Below are 25,877 nucleotides of genomic sequence, written 5' to 3' on the forward strand. Positions count from 1 at the left end.
AAATTTCTCAAAAGTTTCTTTTTTTTAATTTCCATTAAATTTATTTTATTAACAGTGTTATGTAGTGTGAAAGGGGTCATTGGCCAGATCTTGCAACTCCACTTTCATCAACCTCATTTCCAGCCATAGCAGGAAGCTGCTATCAGTGTCACGCTGTACACTACCTGCCTAGTGCCAAATGCCAATTTGCAACTAGCAGCTAGTAAAACAAGTGGAGCATGTAGCACCAAAAGAGCCAGATATTTCTCTCAAGAGTTGGTGGTGTCAAGATTCGTTGAGAGACAGACCCCTAACCGAAACGCACAACACCAAAGAGCTGAATTTAGTTTGTTTATTTAACAAAACTCACAGATGAAGGTTCAAGTCTAAACAAGGCTGAGTTCATGCAATGCAACACAAGAATCCACAATGGGCAGAAAACTCCAACAATCCACAGTTGAACACACATGGGTACAGGTCACTCAACAAATGATAATAACGTGGCATGAACTGGACAGAACTGACAATTGTTTAAACAAGAGCAAACAAACAGGGCGGAGCACAACCAGGAAACACACATCAGGTAATCAGGACAGGGAGAATGCACACACACCTACACACACACACACACACACATGGGCAGAGGGGGAGATACACAGATGAGAAAGAGAGGTTAATCAGGAATGGCACAGACAATATCAGACTAAAACAAAACTAGATGCAGAGACATGGACTAAACTAACAGAAATACAGAAACAAGGACGGAAAAGACAGACAGTTTATCCAAACAGACAGGCACAAGGACACAAAATAAATGGACATATAGATCAAATACCAAAAAAACACAGGGAAAAACAGGTGGACAGGTGGAGACTAAACGGACCTAAAAAGAGAGTGATTATTAGACTTACATTTGTCACAACTCTAAATGAATGATAAGTCCTTGTTGGCTGGATGTGTAAGTAGTGGATAGGTAAGGGTTTGATAACATGTTCACCGAAACAGCTTTATGAGGTGATGTGTCAGTGTTGCAGCATTAAGATTTTACTCATCAAAGTTAAAGCACTTCACAGGCTGGCTTCTAGTATTATTTCTGTTTTTTTATTTTATGCCCTATGATCGCAGCCTCAGATGCTCAGGCAGGGTTCCTCAGAAGTGACCAGGCTTTCATGGTCAGAGTTCCTCACCTCTCTCCCAGTCACCGGCTTGGAGATTCAGTAACATCTTTTAAAATACTTCTCTTTTTAAAAAACCCTGCCATATATTAATATTGTCTCAATTTTTATTTGTTAAATGTGTAGAAGATTTAATTTTATTTCATGTTGTTTTTATTGCATTTTTATAGTTTTATTTTATTTCACCTTTGTATTTCTAGTTGCTTGCTTTTACCTGTCTCATTGTTATGGTTTGTAGTACTGAAATGTTTTAACCTTGATGGACTCATGTAAAGCAGCTTGTAACAGAGCCCAGCTCCTCTATTGACGCTCCCGAACAGAGTAGTAGTGTATTCATTATTGCCCCCGTTCGGGGGTCGATATAAGCTTCAGCTCCTCTATATATGTAAACTCACTTCTGAATAATGGAGGAAGGTCAGAATGGAAGTAATTGATTTAATTTGAGCACAGAAGAGGGAATTGATCTGTGAATAATGTGCTCCGTTTACGGTTGTGAAAATGGTGCCGCTCTGACCTGGATTAATTTGCTTCACTGCGTAAGCAAATATGAGGTGTTTCTTTTCATGCCGTCTCAATGTAAAGATTTAATTCTGTGCTTAGTCAGAAGAATATATTTGTTTCTTAATACTGAGTTTTACACTATGATGGAAAAAAACAATCATATTCTTAAAAGCTTTATCACACCCACATTTTCTTTAATTAAAAACATGATTTTTTTCTGTCTTTCAATACAATATGTACATCTCTTGAGTCATATGGATTGATAGAATAATACAGTACATTACAACATATTTACATACCAATGAGTACAATACAAACCATCATCAGCCAGAGGCCTGAAAAGGTTTTCTGTCGTTTCAAGTCTGTAACCTCAGGTTGATGGACCTGAACAGTGAAGTTTTGATGCCCAGCACATCTGATGTGTTAGCACCCCCTTCAGTTAGAGCACTGTGTTGTCCAGTGTTTCCAGTGCTTCTGCATTGAGTAAAAAAATGCCCTTGTGCATTAGACCAAGAAAAAAAAGACAGGAGAGGATGAACAGACTGAAAAGGGAGAGGACTGTAAAATATGAGGGCATTTAAATATTTTAGAAGCAGAGGGAGAACAAATTGAATAAGACAATAGGATTTTTATTTTATATTGTTCTCTATCCAGTCTTTGAAGTTGGGTACATGTGTGTAGACTGTGTACAGGTCAGGATCACACTCTCCTTGCTCATAGCCAAAGCTCACCAGTCCCAGCAGTCTCCACAGCCCTTTTCTCTCCCCCTGCACCTGTGTGAAGCTGAGAGAGGGCTTCTGGTTGTCACTGGCTTGGCTCTGAGAGAGGGCAGGGAGGACAAGGATTCCCCCAGTGTCAGAGGGACATATGTTAGAGGACCCATAGTCAGGCTTTTGGCTGGCACAGAGCATATTATCAGTGACGCTGACTGGCAGGCCATTACGAGCATACTGTTGCTCACATGGGACTACATCAGCAAGGTGAACGAGCCCAACCCTTGCCTTCTCACCAGGACCTAAATTTGAATCAGGCAGTGGAGACCAGCCTGTCACAAGTGCTTGCCCAGAGGTCACCTCTTCTCCCTGGCTGTCTGAGAGGCAGAGGGGCAGGACCTTCTCCCCGATCCTTGCCTTGTCCAGTAACTTGACCACAGCCATGTCAGAGTCAAGAACATGGGGGTCGTAATTTGGATGAACAACAATGGAGGCCACCTAAAAGAGAAAGAGATGGACTTAATGTGCAAGTCTGGTTAAAAATCATTACAAAACAAGATCTACTATAGCTTACCCTAAGGTGTTGAAGACCTTTACTTTCCCTGTGGTCATCACGGTAGTGCTTCCCTACTACCACCTTAATCTTGGCTGCATCTAGAGGATACACCTTCCCCAGCTCTGTCACACAGTGGGCTGCAACCACCACACTCCTTTGGTTCACCAGAGCCCCACTGCACACCAGCTGCCAGTCAGAAGCCTGATCATGGTTGCCAGTTCCTGTTCCAATGGCCTCCTTCAGGGACACTGTCTGGCTGTCTGCCTTTGTCACCTTGGTGTCAGCTCCATTGGTGGAGCGGCGGTAGATGGCAGCCAACCAAGGCCAATGAGCCTCTGCCGGCCTCTCTGGGTCGAAGGTTGGATGCTTCCCACACACTGCCAAAGAGGAGGTGAGAGGATGGGAGAACAGAGAGGGAAAAGTAAGACAGGAAAAAATTAGACTAACATTGAGACTGTGTCAACACTTCACGCTGTGAGGCTACCTTTGAACTGTCTTTCCCTTCTGAGAGATTTTATCATAAATGTGCACATTAGCTTGCTGTTTAAAAGATTATTTGCCAAAATGCAGGGGCATGGATGGAGCAACATATAAAATACTTAAAAGCCACACAGTGAAATGTGAGAGCCCCTCTCCATTGTCCATTAATGTAGATGGATATCCGCTTTAACAACCCTCTGAAAAATGCATTACGGGGGATTCAAACAAATTCTTTTTCCCATTGTCATCAACCAAGCAATAAATAAAAATTAAATAATAAATAAATGATGGGGCAAGCATAATACATTCTTAGACTTCTGAGCGGCTTTTGCTACTTTGTTCCACAGTATCAAGATCCAAAAATTAATCTAACTCCAATGTTTGTTGACAATGTCATAGATGTGCAGACCTCTTTAATTAAAGGTGAAAACACCACACAGACCCAACACATATCCATGTTGGTATTGAGGCAGGCTGTCTATGAAGAACTGTCAGTTTTGTGGCTGGCCCAGTGTAACTTCCTTTCACTCTGTGCAAAGACGATAATCATATGTCTAACATAACGTTGAAAATTAAGACCTATTTTAAAGCGATATAGTCTGGAGGAGAAAGGTTCCAAGTGGACAACTCTGTGTGGAAGAAATCAGGGCAACCACCTTTTGGTATTGTGAATCAGAATTGTCCTTAGCAACATTATTACATTAATGGGAATTTACAGTGTGAATGGAACAACACTGCAACAAAGCTCCCCTATCTCCTGTATATGCTGAACGAGGATGACCAAACTGAATGAAATCAGCAAGAGCGCTGAAACCACATCCACACCAGATCCACCACAGTCGGCTGCTTTGTGGGCTTATCAGACTTCAAACTAAACTCAACCGGTCTATCTAGGGTTCCACAACAAGGATGTCCAGCATTTGTTGCACTATTATGTTGTGCAAGGTACTAAGACCTTGCCAAACATTAATATGATATGTAAGAGCCTTTGTGATAAAAGTGTTGGGTCATCTGAGAAACAACACACAAGATGTTGTTGTTGCTGATGATGAAAAAAAAGGTGACTGTTGGGTAAGTAGGTTGTTCATTTTATTACAGCCCAGAAAGAGCCTTGTTTATTACTATTTGTCACTGCATCTATCTCTTTTAGCTCAGCTGTAAATGACAGCTATTGGCTTTTCATTTTAGAAGCTTAGGGAACTTTCACTGAGTACTAATGAGAGGACTATAGCTGGCAGGATCGCTGAAGATGGGTGGCAAATCTGACAACATATTGCTCAGTGTCAGCAAATAAAGTGCAGAGATAATATTTTTAGAAAGGTCTGCCGCCCATAGTGACTTGCTTAATATTGTCGTATAGTTTTCTTGTTGCTATGTGGGTGTAAATCACTGTATCAAAATGTTTGTCAGTGTGTTTGTTCTGTGGCAGTGCCTGGTTATTTCCAGTGATTAGACAACTAGTGGTCCTCTGCTGCCCCCACCTGGTGAACAGGACACATGACGCCCGCTCCATTTCCCAGTCTTTAAGCAAGTGCGACGAGAACTGCCAGAGTGTTGGTAGAACGGAGAGGCACATTCATACTCTATATGTGTGTAAAGGTGGTGGAAACCCTTTGGCAACTGGGAAAGCACCGGGGGGGCTTTAGTGGGGCCGGCAGACTGGAGTTGTCGTCCCAGCCCAGAGGAGTAGAGCTTGTGCACAGGTGTCTTTCTGAGGGGAAAAGAACAGGCCAAGGGTGTGTAGACACACAATGCTTTTAAATGTGAGTGCAGAAAAATGTGCTGTATGACATGAGACTTATTGCTTTAATCCTTCAGTCACTAAATAGCATAATAATATAGACTACAGCATACTTATGGATGTCAAGTATTTTATGTTAAATGCTTGTTAAATAACATAATGCATTCGTAAACATACCTGGATGGTGTCTGAGGTGGAAGCACTCTTTGTATAACCAGCTCTGATACTTTAGGCTCCCGACATGCTGCAAATAGACACGCATACATGAACACACACACATAAAGGTTGGAGCTGTGATTTGAATGGAGCTAATGTGACACCGTTAGTGGACTGTAGGGTATTGTGAACTAAAAGTGCCATGTCTTTAACAGTAACACTGTCTAATATGGCATACTTTGTGAAGGTTTAAGAAGTTATAAGCAATGGCTTTAATAATGGTTAAAGGAAAAGTTTGATATTTGTGAATGTCTGTACATATCTGTACTTTAAACATGAGCTAGTTAGCTTAGCCCAGCATAAAGACTGGAAACAGGGGGAAACAGCTAGCAGCACCTCTGAAGCTCACAACTTGTTATATCTTGTTTGTTTAATCCGTAGAAGTGTAAAAAACAGAACTTGTGCTTCAAAGATTTAGAGGTGCAGGTGGATTTTGTTACCTCTGAACAGAGCCAGACTACCTTAGCTGTTTTGCCGTTTTAAGTTACATACAAGCTAATCGGATGCTGGCTGTAGTTTTTATATTTAACAGACAAGCATGAGAGTGACATCAATCTTCTCATCCAACTCTCAGCAACAAAGAGAAAAAGAGTATTTCCTAAAACGTTGCACCAACTACCTAGGTTGAAATTAAAAAAATCTTGGCTTCTGTGTTTCCCTTAAGAGCGTAAGTTGCTTTGGCTTTTATTCCTAGCTTTTTAATTCATCATGAAACTTTAGCCAGTGGATATTTTGATCACTTACCTTTTGGCAAACAGCTGAAGAGCAGCCAGACCAAAAGCCGTTAAGAACTAATTAACATTTACAACTCCAGACTTGATGGATTATTGTACTGCAAGAATCATTTATCCCATAGCATTTAAGGTTAACATTTGTTTAGCATTATATTGCCTTTTACTTACTGGCCTTTTTTATCTACAAGTCTGATGGCTTGATATAAAGTGAGAAACCCCCTTACACCCTTTATTAATTACTTACTCATTGTCCAATTAAACATTGAGTCTGAAGTATTGTCTGTACTTGAAAACCCTTTAGATGGTGTACCTAATCATCAATTATCAATGCAGTGACCCTCAGAAAAAATGCTGCAGCCTATGTACATGCCTACAGAAATGTATACCTCCCACAAACAACCAAAGTTACTTAAATAAAAAAACAAAAAAACAGTGACCAAACAGATGACGGTACCTCTGACACAAATGGGTGGTTTCCCACTCCAGGTACCATTTGGCTGGCAGGTCCGTTGGGCATCACCACTGAGAGCATAAGAGTGGTTACAGAAGAAATCCACTGTTTCAGGCTCCACCCCAGGCACCAGCTGGTGGTAGCCATGGTAGAAGCGTGGGAGAGGTGGGCAGCTTTTCTCTGCAGAAGGGGAACAGACAGTAGGTGAGGGTGAAGGGCCAAAGAGAATAGGATAATATTCATTTATATTCTTCTCAATAAATCTCTTACCGGTGAAGCTTTGGTTGACTTCTTTCTCCTTTTCTTTTTCTTTCTCCTCTCTCTCCCGCTCCAGCTCCTCCTTTGTTTTCTCAGCAGAATCCTTCTCTGTCTTGTCCTCTTTAAATGTTGGCTTTTCGTTTAGTTTCCCACTTTCCTCACCTCCTGCTCTGTACATGGTGTACTGTGTAATGTTGACTCTGGTGGGGATGAGTTTCCTCCCTGGCTCTGTGGAACCTATGGTATTATTTTCTTTCTTTGTGTCCTTTGAATCATATATAACTGTGTTGTTCTTTGTCATTTCCAGTTCAAATATCTCCACTGTGTTTTCACCCTCAGCTATAACCGTCCTCAGCTTGGTGTCATTAGGGCCGACTTTGTCCGGATCCTTTTTTCCATTCACTTGCTGATCTTTTCTTTCCTTCTCTTCCTGCCCTTTGTCTTTTATCACAACTATTTCTGTGATATCTGTCTTTCCTGTTTCCATGTTTGTGTCTGGGGTGCCTTCTTTTTTCTCAGGTGGCTTTCCTACTCCAGGTACTCCCTTTTCAACTGTATTCAGGCTGTTGTCTGGGGCTGTACTATCTACTTTATCTTTACTGCCTCCAGTGGGTTTTTCTGACCCAGTATTTCTTTCCTCTAGCTCTCCTTCATTCCTACCCTCAACCACAGTTTTCTCTGGAATGGTACCATTATATTTATCTTCTCTCTCGACTGCAGTTGTATTCTTGTGTCCAGTGTTTATGTCTTTCCCTCCGACACGTTCTTTTTCTCCAGTTGGGCTCTCTAGACCTTTCTCTTTAGTTTTCCTGATGTTTTTGTCAATGTGTGTATCTATTTCTGTCTCTTTTGCCATGTCTTTGTCTTTTTCTGCTTCAGTGAGAGTGTTGTTCACTGTGAATAAAGAACAAATCAAAATTGGCTCGTCATGCTGAATGGCTCTAGGCACAGACTCATTTTCCTGATCCATTAAAGCCCATTATCCTTATAAAAATATAGTAAAATGAACTGTATGTTTTCTGCACTATTTGCACTGACTCATCCACCCTATCTCTAATCCCCATTATTTAAGACACTTTGTCTGACCTTGGGTGCAAACAGGAGGAGTCCCACTCCAGGTGTTGTTAGGGAGGCAGGTTCTCTGGGAGCTCCCACTGAGTTCATAGGGTTGGTAGCACAGGTACTGTAGAGCAATGAGGACATCGTTTGGTCCATAAACCAAGAAGTGGTCCCCATGTGTTGGCTTGGGTGGTAGAGTACATACTTGCTCCACTGGAACTGGAGACAAGAAATAAAATCAGGCTTTTAGAATCACCCTTTTTCCACAATCTTCACCATGTGTGGCATCCAGAGACAAGCAAATGACACACATATGACTTTCACAGATCGCAAAATGTAATTATTTGGCAAACAAAAAACAGTTATCTTACCACACTCTGGGACAGGCGCACTCCAGGTGCCATCACTCAGGCAGATGGCAGTACGAAACCCCCGCAGCTCAAAGCCAGAGTCACAGTGGAAAGTAATGTGTGCCCCCGAGTGATGAAACAAACCCTCTGTGGATCCATGGGTGGGCACTGGAGGCCTGCGGCATCCCACCACTGAGTGAAAATATAAGCATGCGCATTTTATTCATGAAAATGTGTTGTCTTATGTGCCAGTTTCTTATCTGAATGATCATCAAAATTGGAAACACTTGGCACCTTCCTGCTGTAGAAGACCACACAAATAGACCATCAGTGGGTTCATTGCCTTCTGGCATTTGTAGTTCAGACAGGTAGCCCAATAACCAAAATCTGAGCTCTCAGACTCATTATTCTCAATTTAAAAATGTCGAGAGCTTTAAAGGCATAGCCCGCTACCTCAGAGGCTCATTAATGAATCATTTTACCCACCATAGTAAAGTGTGAACAGTTCACAGCAAGACTTTGTAAATGCAGAAGAAATAGTTGCAATAAAAGATCTTTAGTCAAACTCTTCCATTTTCCACAGTGTTGTAAAAGTGGATTTTATGAAGTGGCGTAGTTGAGATTGGAATTGTGGTGGTGGAATACTGTTTAACTCTGTTATATGCCAAACTATGGTAAAATAATATCCATGTCATTGATGGGGGAAATTATTGTGTTATTCTTTTTGTATTTTGTGATGTGCTGTTTCTTGCTGAGTATAGTATCTATTTCTGTATTCAAGGCAAACTGCAAATGTGCACACATGTTGTGGTAGGACTGCACCACCCACATCTGAGTTCATAAAACCCAAACACACATGTTAACACTATGGTTATCATACCATTACAGCACTCTCTGTGAGAGTTTTTCTGTGTTGTTGGGTCAGAACCATGAAATGCGCTGTCTGTGGTTTTATAGTCCCAAACCAAGGAACTCTCCCAATAATCAGGGCGTTTTTGCCTTACGGCATTTCCAATTCCGTCCCTTAGGGGATGGAAAATGCTGTTAGCCAGCTACAAGTGGAAAAGTAAACTGCAGTTGACCTCCTTTAACTTTGTTTTTAAACAAAAAAAGTTTTAAGCACCCTAAGGCCCGTTGTTGTATTGCGCTTGAATGATTCATCTTCCATGTCAAATTTTGTCCACAGACAAAAATGACATGAGTCGGAGTTATTGGGGTGGAATGCTAACAGATTAGGCATAACATCACATACTGTAAATAAATCTTCATTCCTTTTGTTTAACACTGCACTCCAAAACAGAGTGTGCCAGAGAGAGAAAAGAAAAGGGGAAATAAATTATTATTATTATTATCTTAAGTTTCTACAATAATGTGTCAAGATTCTCTCATACAGAATGAGTTTTAGCTCAGGCTCACAACAGATGACAGGTTGATTATTGGAGGCTTAAAATACAGCTGAAGTCAGGTTCAGTTTTCCATCTGACTCCAGGGCAGAAATGTAGACTACATTCCCTCTACAAAATGTCAGACATTACCGTTATTCCAGCTCTCTTCCATTAAAATTAACAGCTGAGGATCCTCATGGGAATGCAAATGAATGCACACTGTGTGGAATGAAACGCCTGCCTGTTGCCTCCTCCAATGGAAAAGCTGGCTCGTGTTATAGAAGTAGAATTGTTTCGCCATTCGTTTTATAGACTCGAATTTAGCTCTGAGAATGACACCACGAGAAAAAAAAAGTTCAGGAAGTCTGTTTTTTCAGGTTCTTTAGGGAGGTGTGTTGGATATAAAAACACAAGTTAGGGTTCAGACACCCATAAATAAAAGCCCCTGTAGGCCAACCACACCCTAATTGAGGCTGTACCCCACATGACGAAGTGGAGCTCTGCCAGTGTGCTTCTTTCTCCGTGTATTTGGTTAGAGCATTTTTCCCTTTTAATTTCAGTTGCAGAATGAGTTCCTGCATCAGTTGCTTCAAATACTGCTCAATTAAACACAAACATATTTGTTAGATGGTCATTTGGATTCACAGCCCATCTGTTGAAACTTTATAAGTCTTGAAAACCAAAACCAAAACCATAGATGGGACTGCAGAGACGGGGAAGGCAGCTGGCCTGAACGCAGTCCAAACCACAGACTTCTCCCTTGTGATAGTGAATCACTGCCTGACTCTTGGCGGCAACAATAACAACAATCAAAAAGGCTTTCAGGAAGGGGTCAATGTTCGATAAGTTTGTTGTAACTAGGTGTGCCTGATTTCAGAGGAAAATTGCTAAAATAATTCTGAGAAGAGTCAATACAGTAAGACGCAAGAGATGGAACATTCAAGTCATGCCTACAGAATGCCATAAAGACTGGTTTATTCTTCAATGTGATTAGAACCTGAAGGCATTTTTTCTCCCCCCCCCCCTCCCAAAAAAAACTAAAATATTAGCATTTTTCAAGCATAATAAGCTTCTTTTATGTAGCAGACTCACCATTCTCACATCTCTTGCCTGTGTAGCCAGCCAGACAGGCACAGTGGTAAGTGTAAGAACTGTCCAGGATACAAGTCCCATCATGCAGGCAAGGAGAGGAGCTGCAAGCTGTAAACATACAAGTGAGTGATATTAGGGCACAGGAAGAAATGTTTTGTTTTATAAATGTATTAGCAGTATAGTAATGCAATCTGTATGTCAAAATGGCTGTCCACGCCAAGATACATCAAGGGATTCATGTCAAAAGTTGGCACTATTAAAATGTCATTTTCACATTCAATTTCTAAATGTGTGTAAGCTACACAGAAAGCCTCTGTTAACTTTTACTAGATCTGGCTTAGCCACTGGTAACTTACACATGTGTGTGTCGTTAGTTTTAAACCTTGAGAATGAGCACATTGCTGGAAAGTAAAACCTTCTGGACGGTCCTCACTTTCTCAACGGGCTGTTAGCAGGCTCAACACTCTGACAAAGGCTCTTGCAGAAACCTGTCGGTGTCAGTCATGCACTGTTGAAGGCTTTTTATTACAGACTGGAGTGTGGAGTTCCTTGGAAACTTCTTTCTTGTTCGTATTTGTTGTGGCCCATGACTCAAAAGAGCCTTTTTGTTCATTGAGTATGACAAATTACATTTTATTTATTGTCTCCATAGCAAGGACACACTCTTGGGCTGTTATTGGATTAGGATTTGGTTTGGGGTTTAAGGTTAAAATTGACCCTAAGATATGGTCATGGTTAGAGCTTAGGATTTGGGGAGGGGAATTCATCATGTCACCAGTGATCCTCGAAAGTATACAAGTAAACTATTAGTAGCAAATAAATATAAATAACAGTAGTAGGGTTTTTTTGCTGTTGTTAAATTACACTGGTATTCAACCTGCCTGAACTCTCCTGGAAAGTGGCAAAGAATCCATCAAAATTCTTGTAACCATCAGACACAAAGAGTACGTGCAGACTGTTGCCAGAGCTCTGAACTGGTGCAGGTCTGTGGTTCCCACAGACTCGAGCGATAACGCGCGAGTCGATGCTGTCACCATCTCGGACCTCCACGTAGTCATAACGACAAGAGTGGTGAAACTCCAGACTCAGCATCATGAACCTGGGGGAAAAACATAAAGCAGTAAGTGTCTGAAAAACTTAGTGTTTTTAGTGTAGTGTTAAGACAATTTTAAGTACATTTTTAAAAATAAAATGTGAACTTATTGGTGTAACTGTTCGGGTTTGTGTTTTCCTGGATTACGAGAGCACCTGTGTTCCCTGGCAGTGGCACTGCAAGCTGGCATCATGGTACTGACGCTTTAAAATCTTCAGCCAGCATACAAGTAATGACCACTAATGATAGCTACTAAATACATTAACGACTGCTGAAGGTGATTTGCCCCACTATGACATGGCCTACTGCTTCTAATGGTGTGCGAAATGTGTCTCATTTTAAACCAGGTGCCACTACAGTTAAGATTTAGATTCATGTTTTTTTTTGTTGTTTTGTTTTTTGAGATTAGTGGGAGTAAAGGTGTTTGGAGCAGTTTTTAAGGAAATAAGTAACTTGAGATCATGACTAAGACAGGTATAGGCAAGTAAGACCATATTATTATTGTATGGAGCAACTTTGAACCAATATCACTAAAGTGAGATGATATATTTGAGATAAAGCACAATCATTATTGACACTTGGCAACAACGATAACGACAAAAATCTGAACTGAGTGGAAATTTGTCTTAAGCAGGCCAACCGTAATAGCTATTACAGATGGACAATAAAGATCCCCAAAACGAATGCTTTAATGTCAGTCAAAAACTGTGGTGATTTTGACTTTGAGACACAAAATTTTCTTCTGTTTCCAACATGTTTATTTGTAAGCTGTGGTCATTATGTGTTTATTAACTTATTTGTTCACTTGTTGTCTGTGTAACCTAACAGACTAACAGATATGGATTCTTCAGTTGAACGTAGTTCCAGTGAAAACTGTTGACAGCGGTCTGTGGGTTATTCAGGATAACTAGGGCACTGTTTCTGAAAAGACATTTTGGTGTTGAATATTTTAATGTGGAATGCAAATGTTGGATTAACGGTCGGTTGGTTCATCACGTTTAGATTGCCATGACATTTTGTACAGTCATTTGAGATGTGTCTAATGATGAAATAACTCAGCTGTATTCCAAGGAAGGTTAAAATCAAGGGTGCTTGGTTCGTTGACGACTGTCATTCAGACTTGGCAACAACGATAAAATAATTAGCACATTATGAAACCAAAAACAGATGCCTATCTTTGGCTGTGTGGCTTTGGCAGGCTTTAAAACATCTTGAGAATTTTTTAAATCCCTATATTTAATAGATCATTTGTCGTTAACACTCATTATGTGCCTATCTAACAGTTTAAGTGCACAAATAATTGCCATTTAATTTATGTAACTGGCAGTAAGTACTGCTGATACACAGCATTACCCATCCCAGTCTAAATAAACATCTCATTATTTCAGATCAGTGGCTGTTAAAAGTCTATAAAATATATCCACGAATGCTGAAGAAGCATGTTGATTGTGCAACATTATTACCAAAACAAGTAGCACGACATGATTACTGTTATGAAAAAAAGTTATTTGTGTTAAAGTTTCCAAAACGTGTTCTAAGTGTGTTTTAAAACACCCATGACATCCAGAGAGAGTGGCTGTAGCTGCAGTGGTCTGTTTCACTGTGAAATGAAGTGAGTATAATAACTGTTAGAAGAAATTTACATACACTTTCAATTCATGAGCTGTTTGGTTCAGTCGCAGTCCGAGTGTGACATTGAGAGGACTGCCAGCTGGATTAGGAACAACACAAAAGAGTCTCCTCTTCCCTTCTCTCTGATTTCAGACGTAATCTCCTTGCCTTAAATTGGAATGGACATGAAGGACTGATGAACTTTATACAAGACACTGGCATGCTCCCAAATCCTCTAATTTTACCCTTTATCACAGACCCTTGGGTCAGGGAAGCTTAGACTAATGAGATGGGCAGTGATGCTAAATGTTAGCCTGCAGCAGCTCCCAACAATACGTGCAAGTTGTAATTCATGAATACTTTGCTTGTGATGTGAGTTAAATAAAAAACCCTGTCAGTAATTCCACAGTCACTCAGGCACAAACATAACTTCCCATTAGTCTATCTCTGAGCATTGCAGCTATTTTTCATTTAGGGGTTTTATTGGATTTATGTCACAAACGATTTAAGAATATGACATGTAAATATTAGACATCACTATATTATGTATATGTTTGTTTGTTGCCGCCTAGCAATCTATGCATGTCATAGTTCACGGTTGTTAAGTTTAATGCAAAGCTTTATATGTAGCAGAAGAAATACTAATTAAAAGTCTTTTATGCACGCAACAAACCACTACCTTATGCACTGCACACTCAGCCTGAATCTAACTGTATGGAGCTTTGTTCTGCTAAAACTCTGCTCAAATGCTTGCCTGTAAAATTCTGTATGCGTAATGGAGAAAATTACAGAAATAGAAAGTTATCACAGGACTGAAAAGTAATAACTTTCCTGAAAAAAAAATGGAGTGTTGTGGTTTCCAAACTTTGCTGTAAACTTGCCATCCGTCCATGACATACTACATCTTGCAGAAAAATCTGAACTGAGTGGAAATTTGTCTTAAGCAGGCCAACCGTAATAGATATTACAGATGGACAATAAAGATCCCCAAAACGAATGCTTTAATGTCAGTCAAAAACTGTGGTGATTTTGACTTTGAGACACAAAATTTTCTTCCGTTTCCAACATGTTTATTTGTAAGCTGTGGTCATTATGTGTTTATTAACTTATTTGTTCACTTGTTGTCTGTGTAACCTAACAGACTAACAGATATGGATTCTTCAGTTGAACGTAGTTCCAGTGAAAACTGTTGACAGCGGTCTGTGGGTTATTCAGGATAACTAGGGCACTGTTTCTGAAAAGACATTTTGAATATTGTGTGGAATGCAAATGTTGGATTAACGGTCGGTTGGTTCACCACTTTGGTCCAGAATGAAATTTCTCAATAACTTTTGGATTGCCATGACATTTTGTACAGTCATTTGAGATCCCCATTTAAGATGTGTCTAATGATGAAATACCTCAGCTGTATTCCAAGGAAGGTTAAAATCAAGGGCACTTGGTCACAACGACTGTCATTACAACAGCCAGGAGCACTAACGAAACAAGCAGTGTCCATCACCTTGATAACAACCTCACAGAGGTAAATGTCTGGGATTCCCAACCAGTTAGTCATAGCTGAAGAAGCCCCTTGGATGAGAGGCGAAACGTCTTCAAGTATCTTAAACCAAGTCCAGTTAGTTGCCCTTGATTTTACCTTCCTTGGATAACTATGACCTGGATGCCTGAGAATCTTCACAGATGTACTTTGTTGTTTAGTGCTAATATTAGCATGCTAAACTATGATTGTGAACATGGTAAACATTATATCTAAACATCAGCTTGTTAGCATTATCACTGTGAGCATGTTAGCTTATCACTGTGAGCATGTTAGCATTATCACTGTGAGCATGTTAGCATACTAAAGTTAGCATTTAACTAGCACTGGAGGCAGCGCTGGAGCTTTTGGACAAATACACACCCATAGTCGGACCGAATACTGCTGCTAGAACTGGGCGGTTGGTGGCAGAAGGAGCTCAGAGTTAAAACGTTGATCTTCACTTGCGCTTCTCAACAGCGAGCCACCGTGTGTTTCTGGTTCCACTGTTGCGTCAGTGGGCATCCAGAGCTCTGGGGGACTACTAATTCATATTTATATAAAAACCTGACAAAACTTGACATCACTTGGAGGAAAGTAAGCAAGGAAGTTGAACTACCTGGTAAGTTCATAAAATATGTGTCTATTACTTGATTACAGCTATCGTTGTACTTTATTGTGAACAAGTTTCCATAGCACAGGCCTGATCGATCCAAACTCCATTCAGAAAACAAACATTTTAAAAGTTGTTGTTCTGCTGTCTTGCTGACAGACCTGACAAAGCAAGAATTCATATGTTTAACAAATCGGCATCCTGTTGTAGTCATTTAGACATCATTTTGATATTGCAATTAAAGCAGAATGTTTGTTGTGTATATTCGCATTATCACGTTGTGTGTGAACACTGCAGTAGTCCAGCGATAAAACCTCCGCCTAAATTTGCGTTAGTTTAGTTAGTGATTTTACCGTTTACCATTCTGTGATAAGCAAAATAAACCATTTTCAAGAATATTATCACTAACCTTCCTGATTTAACTGATTACCTCCAAAATTTGCTCTGAGGACCAGTGAACTGCTATAGAAGCACAATGCTTATTGTCTGACCTGAGCTCTATGGTAAAAGCACGGTCCACCTGTATGGTCCACTCACACCGAGCATTGTTGGGGTAACTCTCCAGTACCAAGTGGCCTTGCCGTTTACGGATCACTCCCCCACACTCTGAAAAACACATGGAAAAGAATTCCATTTTGGAAAGCTGTGCAGAAACTGGGATGCTATTTAAATTTAAATTACAACTTCATTATTAGGGTGTTATTTTGATGGTCAACATTCAGCTACTGTGGTTACCACTCAAACCACAAACTATATATAAAGATGGACAACATGACAGCTCTGCAAAAGTGAAGCCAAAAGGGGGGGTTCACGTCATGATTAACAGCTGAGCCCTGCCCACGACTGAGTTGACCGGGTGTATGGACGGGACCTCAATACCGCGACTCCACCCCCCGATCACTACTGCTCAGACTATCCAAGGAAGGTTAAATCAAGGGCAGTCTCTTGGATGAGGGACGAAACATCTTCTTCTTCTTCGACAGCCCTTTATTTTAACCTTAACCTCCAACATCCTGCTCAGACTCTGGCTCCAAATGATGTCACCAGCGCAAGATGGCAGCGCCTGTATCCGGGATATTTTGGTTTCATTTTTGTACATTGGGAGGAAGTCGAGACACGTCCATCTTTATATATAGTTTATGGTTCAAACCAAAAGCAATTATAATTGAGTTTCCTAAGCCACTGTAAAGGCCCTATGTTGTGCTCACCTAAATAAAGAAGCACAAACACAACATGCATAGCGGCAACACAAGCTTTCAGCAGCCTTACCAGGGTCTGCTTTTAATTAAATGTATGCTTGTAGTGCCCCTTGGCAGCATATTTGCATATAGAGAAAGCTACAGTCAGAGTCCAAATGTTACTTATTAAATAGGTTTATGGGATTCCTGATTGTTGACTCTGACTTGTCATTCAGCTCCTCATGGAAAACCTCCTAGGCATATGGCAGTCTTCCAAACTGGCATAGTTGTCCCAGATGAAGGTAAATCAGCATGGAAGGAATGTATATATAGTACATGGTAAACATTTCTCTTGTAGAAAAAATCATTTAAAGTAAAGCCATGTAGGATCCACTAATTGGGAGAACAAAGAGACTTACTCATGCAGTCTCCGCCTGACCAGCCAGGCCGACACTCGGCACAGTATTTGCCACTAATGAAGAAGTCATCCCTGGGCCCCCATGTGCCATTGTTACAGCGCTTACAGTTCTCAAATATACTGCAACCTGAAAGAAAGAGAGCCAGAAACAAAATGACAGTAACGCAAGAGTCAGGCTGAAGTCTTTCAAAAGTTGTTCTTTTTTGTCAGAACTGGGTACACTTTTCCCAAACAGCTTGATCTGTGTCACCCACCATCAGAAGATCACAGCCATGTTTCCTTAAAATAAGCTCTGTTAAAGTCATTTAGCTCATCTGTCATTACAACATGATGTACAAAAATATTGCTGCTTCCTGAAATAGAAATGTGGAGAACCCCCTTGAAATAGCGTCCTAGATGGATGGATTTTCACTTTAGAGACTGCCCCGTCCATGGGGGGAAGATCAACATCTGACCGGAGTACAGGTATGATTTTAACAACAAATGGGCTTGAGATGTACACATGGGGATTTATGATGTACAGCTCTCCATTAAATTCTGGTAAGCTGTTTTTTCCCCCGTAAAGGAAATCATGAGTATATTCAAGCTGTGAAGAAAACGTGACATGCTTCTATAGGCAGTTAGCATGTAGGAAACTAACACAAAGAAAGCAAGGCTTACGATGTATGAGCTGCAGCACATGTATGTGGACGCCCCCATGTGATTATGTTCTTATGTACTTAAATACACACAGGAACTTCTTTCACAGACAATGATGCACTCATCTCAAAGTATAAACATTCAGTTCATGTTATTTCATTCACAAATCAAAGTTTTAGGTGTTATCATTCACTCTTGTATTCTGCCAGTAAGTCAAGCGATGGAGGCAATGTGAAGTTGGCCTGGAAACAAATTAGATCAGACACAAATACTGAAGATATTTTCGGGCATTCTGTCATACTGTTTGTAATGCTACAATGAAACATCTTTGCACTTGATAGACAACACTTGGTCTTGCACAGACTACACTGCAGATAGACTAGTTTTAAAGATGGAGATTTATGGGCTGACTAGAATCAACAGGTATACTTTAAAAAGGGAACGCTCAGTTCTGCCAACTTTTTTACTCTTTTGAATGTAATAAAGTTTGCAGCATCTGATCTAATTGAAGCACTCGTTCAAATATAATTTGCAGAGGTTCTACCTGGGTGGATTATGCAGGGGTCACACTCATTGATGGCGTTGCGGCAGCAGGGGACCGCGTAGCCCACCGGAGTCCCTTGTAGGGGGCATTTACAGCGAATCACATCATACTCGCAGCAGCCTCTGCACATTACGTTCCACTCAGGACCCGGGCAGTGGTTGTACAAATACCTGTAATCTAAACAAGACATCAGCGTGAGCAACTCACTCAATCACTCAAACAAGCACTCAGGAAACATGTAATTATGAAACCATCATTTTATACGTGTTCAGAAATAAAGGGGAAGATGAATCAAACATGGAGAAAATATGACAAACGCATAATGATTGGCCTTGTAGGAAAATGAGAGCAGGCATAGGTTATGGTCAGCAGCAACCTGAGCAGCAGTGAAAGGATTCTGGTGAGTTGGGTTTTAATCTGAGCTGCTGCTCTGCACTGTCTCTCTGGGTATTGCTAATGCCATGTGGTTGCAAGCTCCTCTTTAGGGGACCGCAAGTCTCCCAGTAATTTACCTCCTTTGTGTGTTCTCATAATATATTACATCAGACAACATGCCACAATGGTAAAGTCACTGTCATGGAAAACACAATCAAATCATTAATCAGAAAGTGCTTTGTGATCCTCACTGTAAACACTAACATTTGTAAGGTTTTTACCCAGTAAATGCAATGTTTAATTGAATTGGAAACCAGTGATTCAAGGACCTTTGAGCCTCAGTGGTTATGATTATGTAACAGTGGATTTAAAAGCTGAAACAGACAAGTGGAAATTCTCTTGTGGCAGACGTGGACGGAGAACTAACAGAAGCTGCACTTTAAACTTGGCACAGTGTCGGTGCAGTGTTTTGTGCAGCAAGCCCGGCAATCATAATAACTTCTAAGCCCTCAGCCCCAGATTCCCGGCATTTATTCTTCCTAATACCTTCCCACCTAAAACAACACTGACACACCTGCACAATGTTTTTATTTGGGAAGCTGTAGTAGCAAACCAGGTCTGTGTTTTATATGAGTTCTGTGAAATCAAGAATCTAAGAAACGGACACACAAATGCACTGGCAAACAAAAGCAACAACCTCAAGTGATTAATCTCTTAGTGGTTGTTTGCAGACGGTCAACTTGAGAGGAGAAGCACAGATGTCTTGGAATGCTCCCTGCTGCCCTTCCACATTAATGATCATAAATTGTATCTCAGTCCAGCTACAATCTGGCCTTCTCCTCAGCTATTTCTCCTAGAAGACACAGTGAGGTATGACATACACACCAACATTAATCACAGAACAGAACGTTGCTTGTGCAATGCTGCTAGGTTAACTTTAGTGCAGGTTTATTAAGACAGAGTTTGTGCTTCATAAAGCTGATGCTGTTGTTTTTATGCTTCCTGTTCCTAGGGGCCATTTATTGTTTTGATAACATGGGCTCAGGTTGATTTGTGTATTATCCTTAAAGCATGTTCTGCAAGCCAGTGACAATGAGGTCAGTCCATTTTTGGTGTGTGATAGATCTCTATTCTGACTATTTAATGTCACTTGTTTTTGGACTATGGCGCCTGTACACGCCAGCCCCTTACACAATGCCCATGTTGTCATACTTGCTGCCAGTAATGGTTTCTTGTGGTAAATACGAAAGTAAACTTACATCCCCTAAGATTTGTTTTAATCAGTAATCAAAGCTGACATTCTTGCATTGTCTTCTTTTGTTTAGCTCGGCCTGCCTCCATGAGACAAAAACAGAGAAGCTTATAATTTCGGATCAGATTGTCATTTTTGTGGATTTCTTTCGACCAAGTGTGAGAACCACAAACATCCATGGCATGAGCATGGCCTGCGTGTTTAGAGAGCTGTCTGTTGAGACAAGAACAAGACACTCAGTGGGATTATGCACCATACTGTGAGTCATGCACAAATATGCACTATGACAATGGCACTGCAAGTAAAAACCTCTTTTACCACAGTCTTGCTTATTACTTACCAGAGATATTGTCTTTAATGTTCCACAAATTCTTCTTCCTGGTCAAAACCTGGCACACACACTACCCACAACAAAACTTGACCGCCAGTGAACCGGTCTGAGAATCAGGTGCATTATGTGAGTAGTGGCTAATGTAGCCTTGACCATCAAGCACAGATGAGGAGTGGCCTACAGAGGTCTGGTAAGCTAACTTAACTCTTAACTCAAGTGACATCACTTGAGGCAACTTATCAGATTTCCTGCAGCTCCCTTTGGAGCCACAATTTATATATATATATAATATATAATATATTTTTTTTTGTTTGTTTGTTTTTTTGTTTTTTTGTTTTACATATGAAGGAGTACTCCCCAAATCACCAAATGTATTCAAGAGGTTGATTCCTTAATTACAGTAGTCAGATTTTATTCCTGTGTTGGCACACCAGGAGTCCATCCAAACACTGGTCTGGTTTCACTCACATACATTAAAATGTAGTTGCATTTCATACAACTATTGGGTCATGTGTTATGATTGCAGTATGACCCAACTTACATAAGCCTGGGGCTGGGTATTGTCAAACAAGAGAGAATGGACTAAAGCCACTGTCGACTGTGTACCAGGCCCATTTATCTATTAAGCCTATAAATCACTACCATTAGCTGTAGCATAGCAATGCTGGATGAAAACCGTGTTTAAAAGGTGCGATTCCTGCCACCTGGGGACTGAGAGGTGTTGACACCATCTCCTCTCCTTATGGGACAGTTTTTCAACTTCCTCACTGAGGTTTTTAAAGGACATTGGCCGGAGAGACTGTGAAACCTGATTTATAGGACATAAACATGAAAGGTCAAAATACTTTATGAGCTGGCCTGGAAATGTCATTACTCGGATCACTGCTGTATATCTTGTCCTTAGATGGAGAAATGACATCCTGTGCTTGTAACTGCCCTCAGTACACTCAAAGAGACGCCACTGATTTACAGTAGAATATAGATCTTCACTTGTTTAAGTAGGGGTGGAAATGCCATCTTCTGTCTCACTTCAGACAAAGTCAGTCGCATGAAAGACCATGAATTTATGATAGGATTAGTTTCCCAAAAGCTGTTTTGTTAAAGCTCATCCTTGAGATAAATAAACACAGGCAGCAGCGTTTTCAGTGTTTATTCACTGTGAACAGATTCAGTTTGCTGACCTCCAGCTCTTGTTGATAAGGCTGTTGTGTTTTCTTCTCAAGCGTGACTCCGAGGTTTCTCCCCCAGTGCTGGACTCATGCTGGAATGCATCTTTATTTTGCTGGACGGTTTTCCCCTCTCCTTAATAAATGTTTACTGATTTACAACACTGAACATCATTTTTCCATAACTTTGCTTTGGCTTGCGCCCCGGTGATTTGAATTTAATAATTGCAGCGATAAGCTTACTGCCTTGTAAAACACATCTGAGAGGAGGTTTTCAGGCCAACACCTGCAGGTAACTACAGACTGGACAGTTACTTTTCCATGTGGGCTTTTATAGCTGTTTAGGAAGATCTGAACAGGTGTGCAAGTGCATATGTAAGGGGAGTAAGATTACAAGCGTTTGTGCAAGTATTAGAACGTGCATGAGTTGGCCTTCAGTGTTTGAGCTTTAAGCTTTAAGCCAAAAGCTATATAATTTCTTTAGGACACATTGCTGTATTTAAGTTAACAAACGCTGGGAAAAGATATTGTGCAATCTCAATGGGTTCTGTTCCCCAGACCTGTTATTTAACTCAAGACTGTGGTTGTGCTGTGTGTCCCTGGTTAAGTGTATTTAATCACAAAGTGGGAGTGTTGACAGTTGTCAGAGAGGTACTGTAACTAGGAAGAAATTCATCTGCTAACAACATTTGCTTCCTTATTGTGCCTTGTGGTTGTCTCACACCCTTTCCATCTAACCTGTCTGATATATATGTGTTTTGGTATTTGTAACAATGCCTACATATTTCCCCAAGTGCACACATGACAAGTGTTGTGTGTGTGTTTGGTTTTGTATTTGTGCGTGTGTTTAGGAGAAGACTCTGGCCCCAAGCCACAGAAATACACTACACAGCAGTCCTGCAGCTAAGCGGCAGATTTTTGTGGGGGTTGTTTGGTTCTGGTCTTATGTAAGTGGTGTCTGCTTTTTTTTCTCCATTCCAGATGTTGAGCTCCTAAATGTACTCCTCAATATGCACGTCAATAAGCGATAGAAATGAAAACAGCAGTAACACAGGCATCATAACAGACTCCCCGTCGCCTGGTGGAGACCTCTGTGAGTCACAAAGCAGTCCCACCCAATGAGAAGCTCTACAGGCCCAGGTTGTTAGCCGGCATGTCTCAGCTGCACACCTCTGATGTGGATCCAGAAGCTGACATCAGTATTACCGGGGGCAGAGAAGTGGTCGCAGAAATTCATGAGTCCTGTGACTTTGCGGCTGACCTCAGTAAACTCAGACTTCTGCCAACAACAATCTATAACATTTTCACGTTATTGTTCAGTTTAAATCATTTTTCTTAAAAATGTATTATGTGCAAATATTAAACACACAACTGTTGGACACAAGCCCTGGAAAACCAGCACTATTGATAAATGGATACACTGCATTCGAAATGTGCTGCAGGTGCTGAATTTGACCTTAGAAGTGACTCATACGCCAGCATCAGCTGCAAAACTATGATACCATTTTCTTCTGTACTCAGCTAGAATAAAACCCAAGGTCAGCCTCTGCCTTTTTATTTGCGGCAATAGTGCATCAGCATCTACTTTTGCCCTAGTTCACTTACAGCCAAGCACTGCCTCCAGAGTCTTGGATAACATATAATACAGATCTAATTTGATATCCAAATATTATCAGAAATGAAGATGGGCACACTGCTTTCTGTGGCATTTAAACCAGGTACTGTCAAGTTCACCTTTTTCTCACTTACCCCTAGTGTCATCTAGCAATGCAGACAGTACTGCTGAACATACTGCTTTGCATAATCCTTGCCATAACATCATTAAGTCATACTTGTTGCCTGCCATAATTAAGTGAAAATTCATGTTGGAAAATGTTCCCTGTCAATAGAACGACAGGTTACATTAAATATCCACAAAAGAATAAATAAATTTTTACAGCAGCTGTGAGTGCACATGCTGTGCATGTATGTGCGAGTGTATACTTCCTTTTGTCTACTGCCCACAGCAGCTGTCTGGTATTTTGAGGTTGGAGTGATTTTGCTACCATGGAACAAGGAAACTCCCAAGGGAGCTCTGCGGGCATGGCATATCTGAATGTAGCCAATCCCAAGCGCTGATCCCAATGGTCATCCTGTAGATTGCTTTAAATAAACGCTGCTAGGAAAACCACAAATCCAATGAAATACAGTATCACTCTATTATCCACTTTGATGAAATGGTATGTATACACACACACAGAGCATTATGTAGGTCAAACATGAGTCTGAGACGTCCACATTTGTTTTCAGCATTTAGCTCCTCAACTTGGAGTGAACTCTTGAATCTGATATGACACACTATTTTTCTAAATGTTCAATCAGAGGCCATGTTTTTCTTCTTGTAACAACATTCTGTGCCAAGATTTCGTTCTCCAATGTACTATTATTTTATGTATGCTAGCCTCTGTGTTTGTTTCCTACAGCACAGTACCCAGTAGCCCTGACAGCTTCCCTGTGGACTTTAGTTAAACACACTATAAGGGCATCACAGGATTCAGGTGGGTGGAGGATCCTGAACAAGAAGCCATACATTCAAAAATACCTCAGATAGGGACACAAAAACATGCACAAATTCAGATTAACACAGGCACACACATAAACAGACATGTCCACAAAGTCAGGATTTGCATGTAAACACATCTGCTCTGCTTAAAAAAAAGAAGAAAAGAAACTATTTTAGGTTACTCAATAGAAAACATCTATCATCAGCTGATAATACACGATTATGAAACATCCCATGTTGACAATGACTCAGCTGACAACAACATGAGTAGGTAAATCTGCCAGAGGGAACTCTCTTAATCACACAGCTGTGCTCTGCCCAGCCTTTTGCCACATTTACCAACATTACTAATTTAAGGTATTATTTTACTGCGTCATAACCGTGCAAAGGGGAATCAAACAGAGGGCAGAGGTTTAGTTAGGAGCCTTGGAGACGGTGTATGGTATACACATTACCACAGCCAGCGTGATTGACTCAAACGTGACTCATGTCTTCCTGCAGCAGTTCAATTGGTCAGCCAGGGTAAAGAGGCACAGACGATCTCAATCTCAGGGAGAACTCAGCCATAACTTTAGCATTTAAAGAAGAAGCTCTTACACAAAAAGGGGTATGAGTGCCAAGTTTCAACAGCCCTATTAGGACTCCAACCGCCTCACTGTACCTTAAGGAATGTGGGGCCACATCCAACTGTTGCTTCTTTTATTTAAGAGCAGAAAAACAATCTTACTTTTATTTCACTCAAAGAACCACTGCAGCAAGTAGAAGGTGAATGAACATCACAGAGCCCTTCTTAATGGGACAGTAAACAACCCATACAGGACAATCCCCCACTCTGTATTTCAGAGCAGGAGTTGTAAAGAAGATTGCACAAACTTGTCAGTGCTGTTTTTCTTTGCTGCTTCTGTAAAAAAAAAAAAAAAAAAAAGCTGCATTTTACATTACTGTCTCTCTGTGGGTCTCCTTTTACAAGCCTTTCTGTGCGCCGGTGTGCTCTTTAAGGATAGAAAGGGAAGAAGGGATGGAGAGAGCACTGATGCCGGCTTTTTGAGAACAAAGAACATAAACCAAGAGCCAAACATAGACATGGAGAGTGAAAGAAAGAAGAGCAGTGAGTCTTTGCCCATGTCTTACCATATGGCCTGGCCGTCCCTTGGGGTAAGAAGATGAAGAGGGAGATGAGGAGGAACCAGCCCTCCCTACCAGAGATAAAGGTGTTGGTCCAGGGGATTGTGTGGGTGCCCTGCTGGGTTTGCCCCAGCTGTAGTCCCCGTCTCGCAGACAGCATGCTGCAGTCTGGAACTCTGTTTACTTTCTGAACTCAGCTGACATCACCTTCCCTCGGCCCTTCTGTCCTTCCCTCCCCCTCCCTCCATTTCTCCCTCTCTCTCTCTGTCTCTCTCAGTTTCTCTCTCTTTCTCACTTCTTTGGCTTCAGGTTACAGCCCAGCCTCGCAAAGGAGTTCCACTTGCAGTGGTCTCCCAAAAACTCCCCTCGCTCAACTCAGTGGACGACGTCACTGCTTTTGAATGAATGCAGGCTCCAACGTTTAATGCTTAACTCATTATGGTGTCTCTCTCACACACACACACACACACACACACACACACACGTTTGTTCTATCCCCCTGGGGACATCTCACTGACATAATGCATTCCCTAGCCCCAAACAACTCACAACTACATGCCTAACCTTAACCCAATTCTACCCCTAATCCTAAAACCAAGTCTTAACTCTCAAACAGCACTTTAAACTTTTGGGGTCCAGGATTTTGGTCCCCACAAGTATGTGTGGAGTGGAATCCCAGTTTTTGGACCCCAAAAATATAGTAAAAAAAGTCCACACACACACACACACACACACACACACAAATACACAATGAGGGGAAGCATGAGGGGTCAAGACCAATGAT

The 25,877-nt window shown here is 41.0% G+C and overlaps 1 protein-coding gene across 1 annotated transcript; it reads right to left on the minus strand.

Moving 5' to 3' along the window:
* Positions 1 to 317: 317 nt before the first annotated feature.
* On the minus strand, positions 318 to 25,310 carry pamr1 (peptidase domain containing associated with muscle regeneration 1). The gene is made up of 14 exons (XM_038705813.1): positions 25,100 to 25,310; positions 18,303 to 18,479; positions 17,121 to 17,246; positions 16,015 to 16,129; positions 11,572 to 11,789; positions 10,691 to 10,798; positions 8,235 to 8,405; positions 7,891 to 8,082; positions 6,817 to 7,698; positions 6,550 to 6,726; positions 5,323 to 5,389; positions 4,886 to 5,115; positions 2,943 to 3,301; positions 318 to 2,866 (listed from the first exon to the last, which is right to left on the minus strand). Exons 1-14 carry the CDS (start codon positions 25,251 to 25,253, stop codon positions 2,285 to 2,287), a joined length of 3,558 nt encoding a protein of 1,185 aa, XP_038561741.1. The 5' UTR covers positions 25,254 to 25,310; the 3' UTR covers positions 318 to 2,284.
* Between the last annotated feature and the right edge of the window lie 567 nt (positions 25,311 to 25,877).

Source organism: Micropterus salmoides, unplaced genomic scaffold (genome assembly GCF_014851395.1).
Source record: "Micropterus salmoides isolate LMB-PRFRI ecotype aquatic unplaced genomic scaffold, ASM1485139v1 Ms_hic_scaffold_8, whole genome shotgun sequence".
Lineage (NCBI taxonomy): Eukaryota > Metazoa > Chordata > Actinopteri > Centrarchiformes > Centrarchidae > Micropterus > Micropterus salmoides.

Excerpts from the sequence above, each read along its gene's own strand:
- pamr1 (XM_038705813.1), bottom strand. The coding sequence starts at position 25,253 with ATGCTGTCTGCGAGACGGGGACTACAGCTGGGGCAAACCCAGCAGGGC. Across the intron at positions 16,130-17,120 it reads GTCAGGCGGAGACTGCATGA|AGTGTGGGGGAGTGATCCGT; the intron begins GTAAGTCTCTTT and ends TGTGTTTTTCAG. Across the intron at positions 3,302-4,885 it reads TCATGTGTCCTGTTCACCAG|TGTGTGGGAAGCATCCAACC; the intron begins GTGGGGGCAGCA and ends CCTCTTTGGCAG.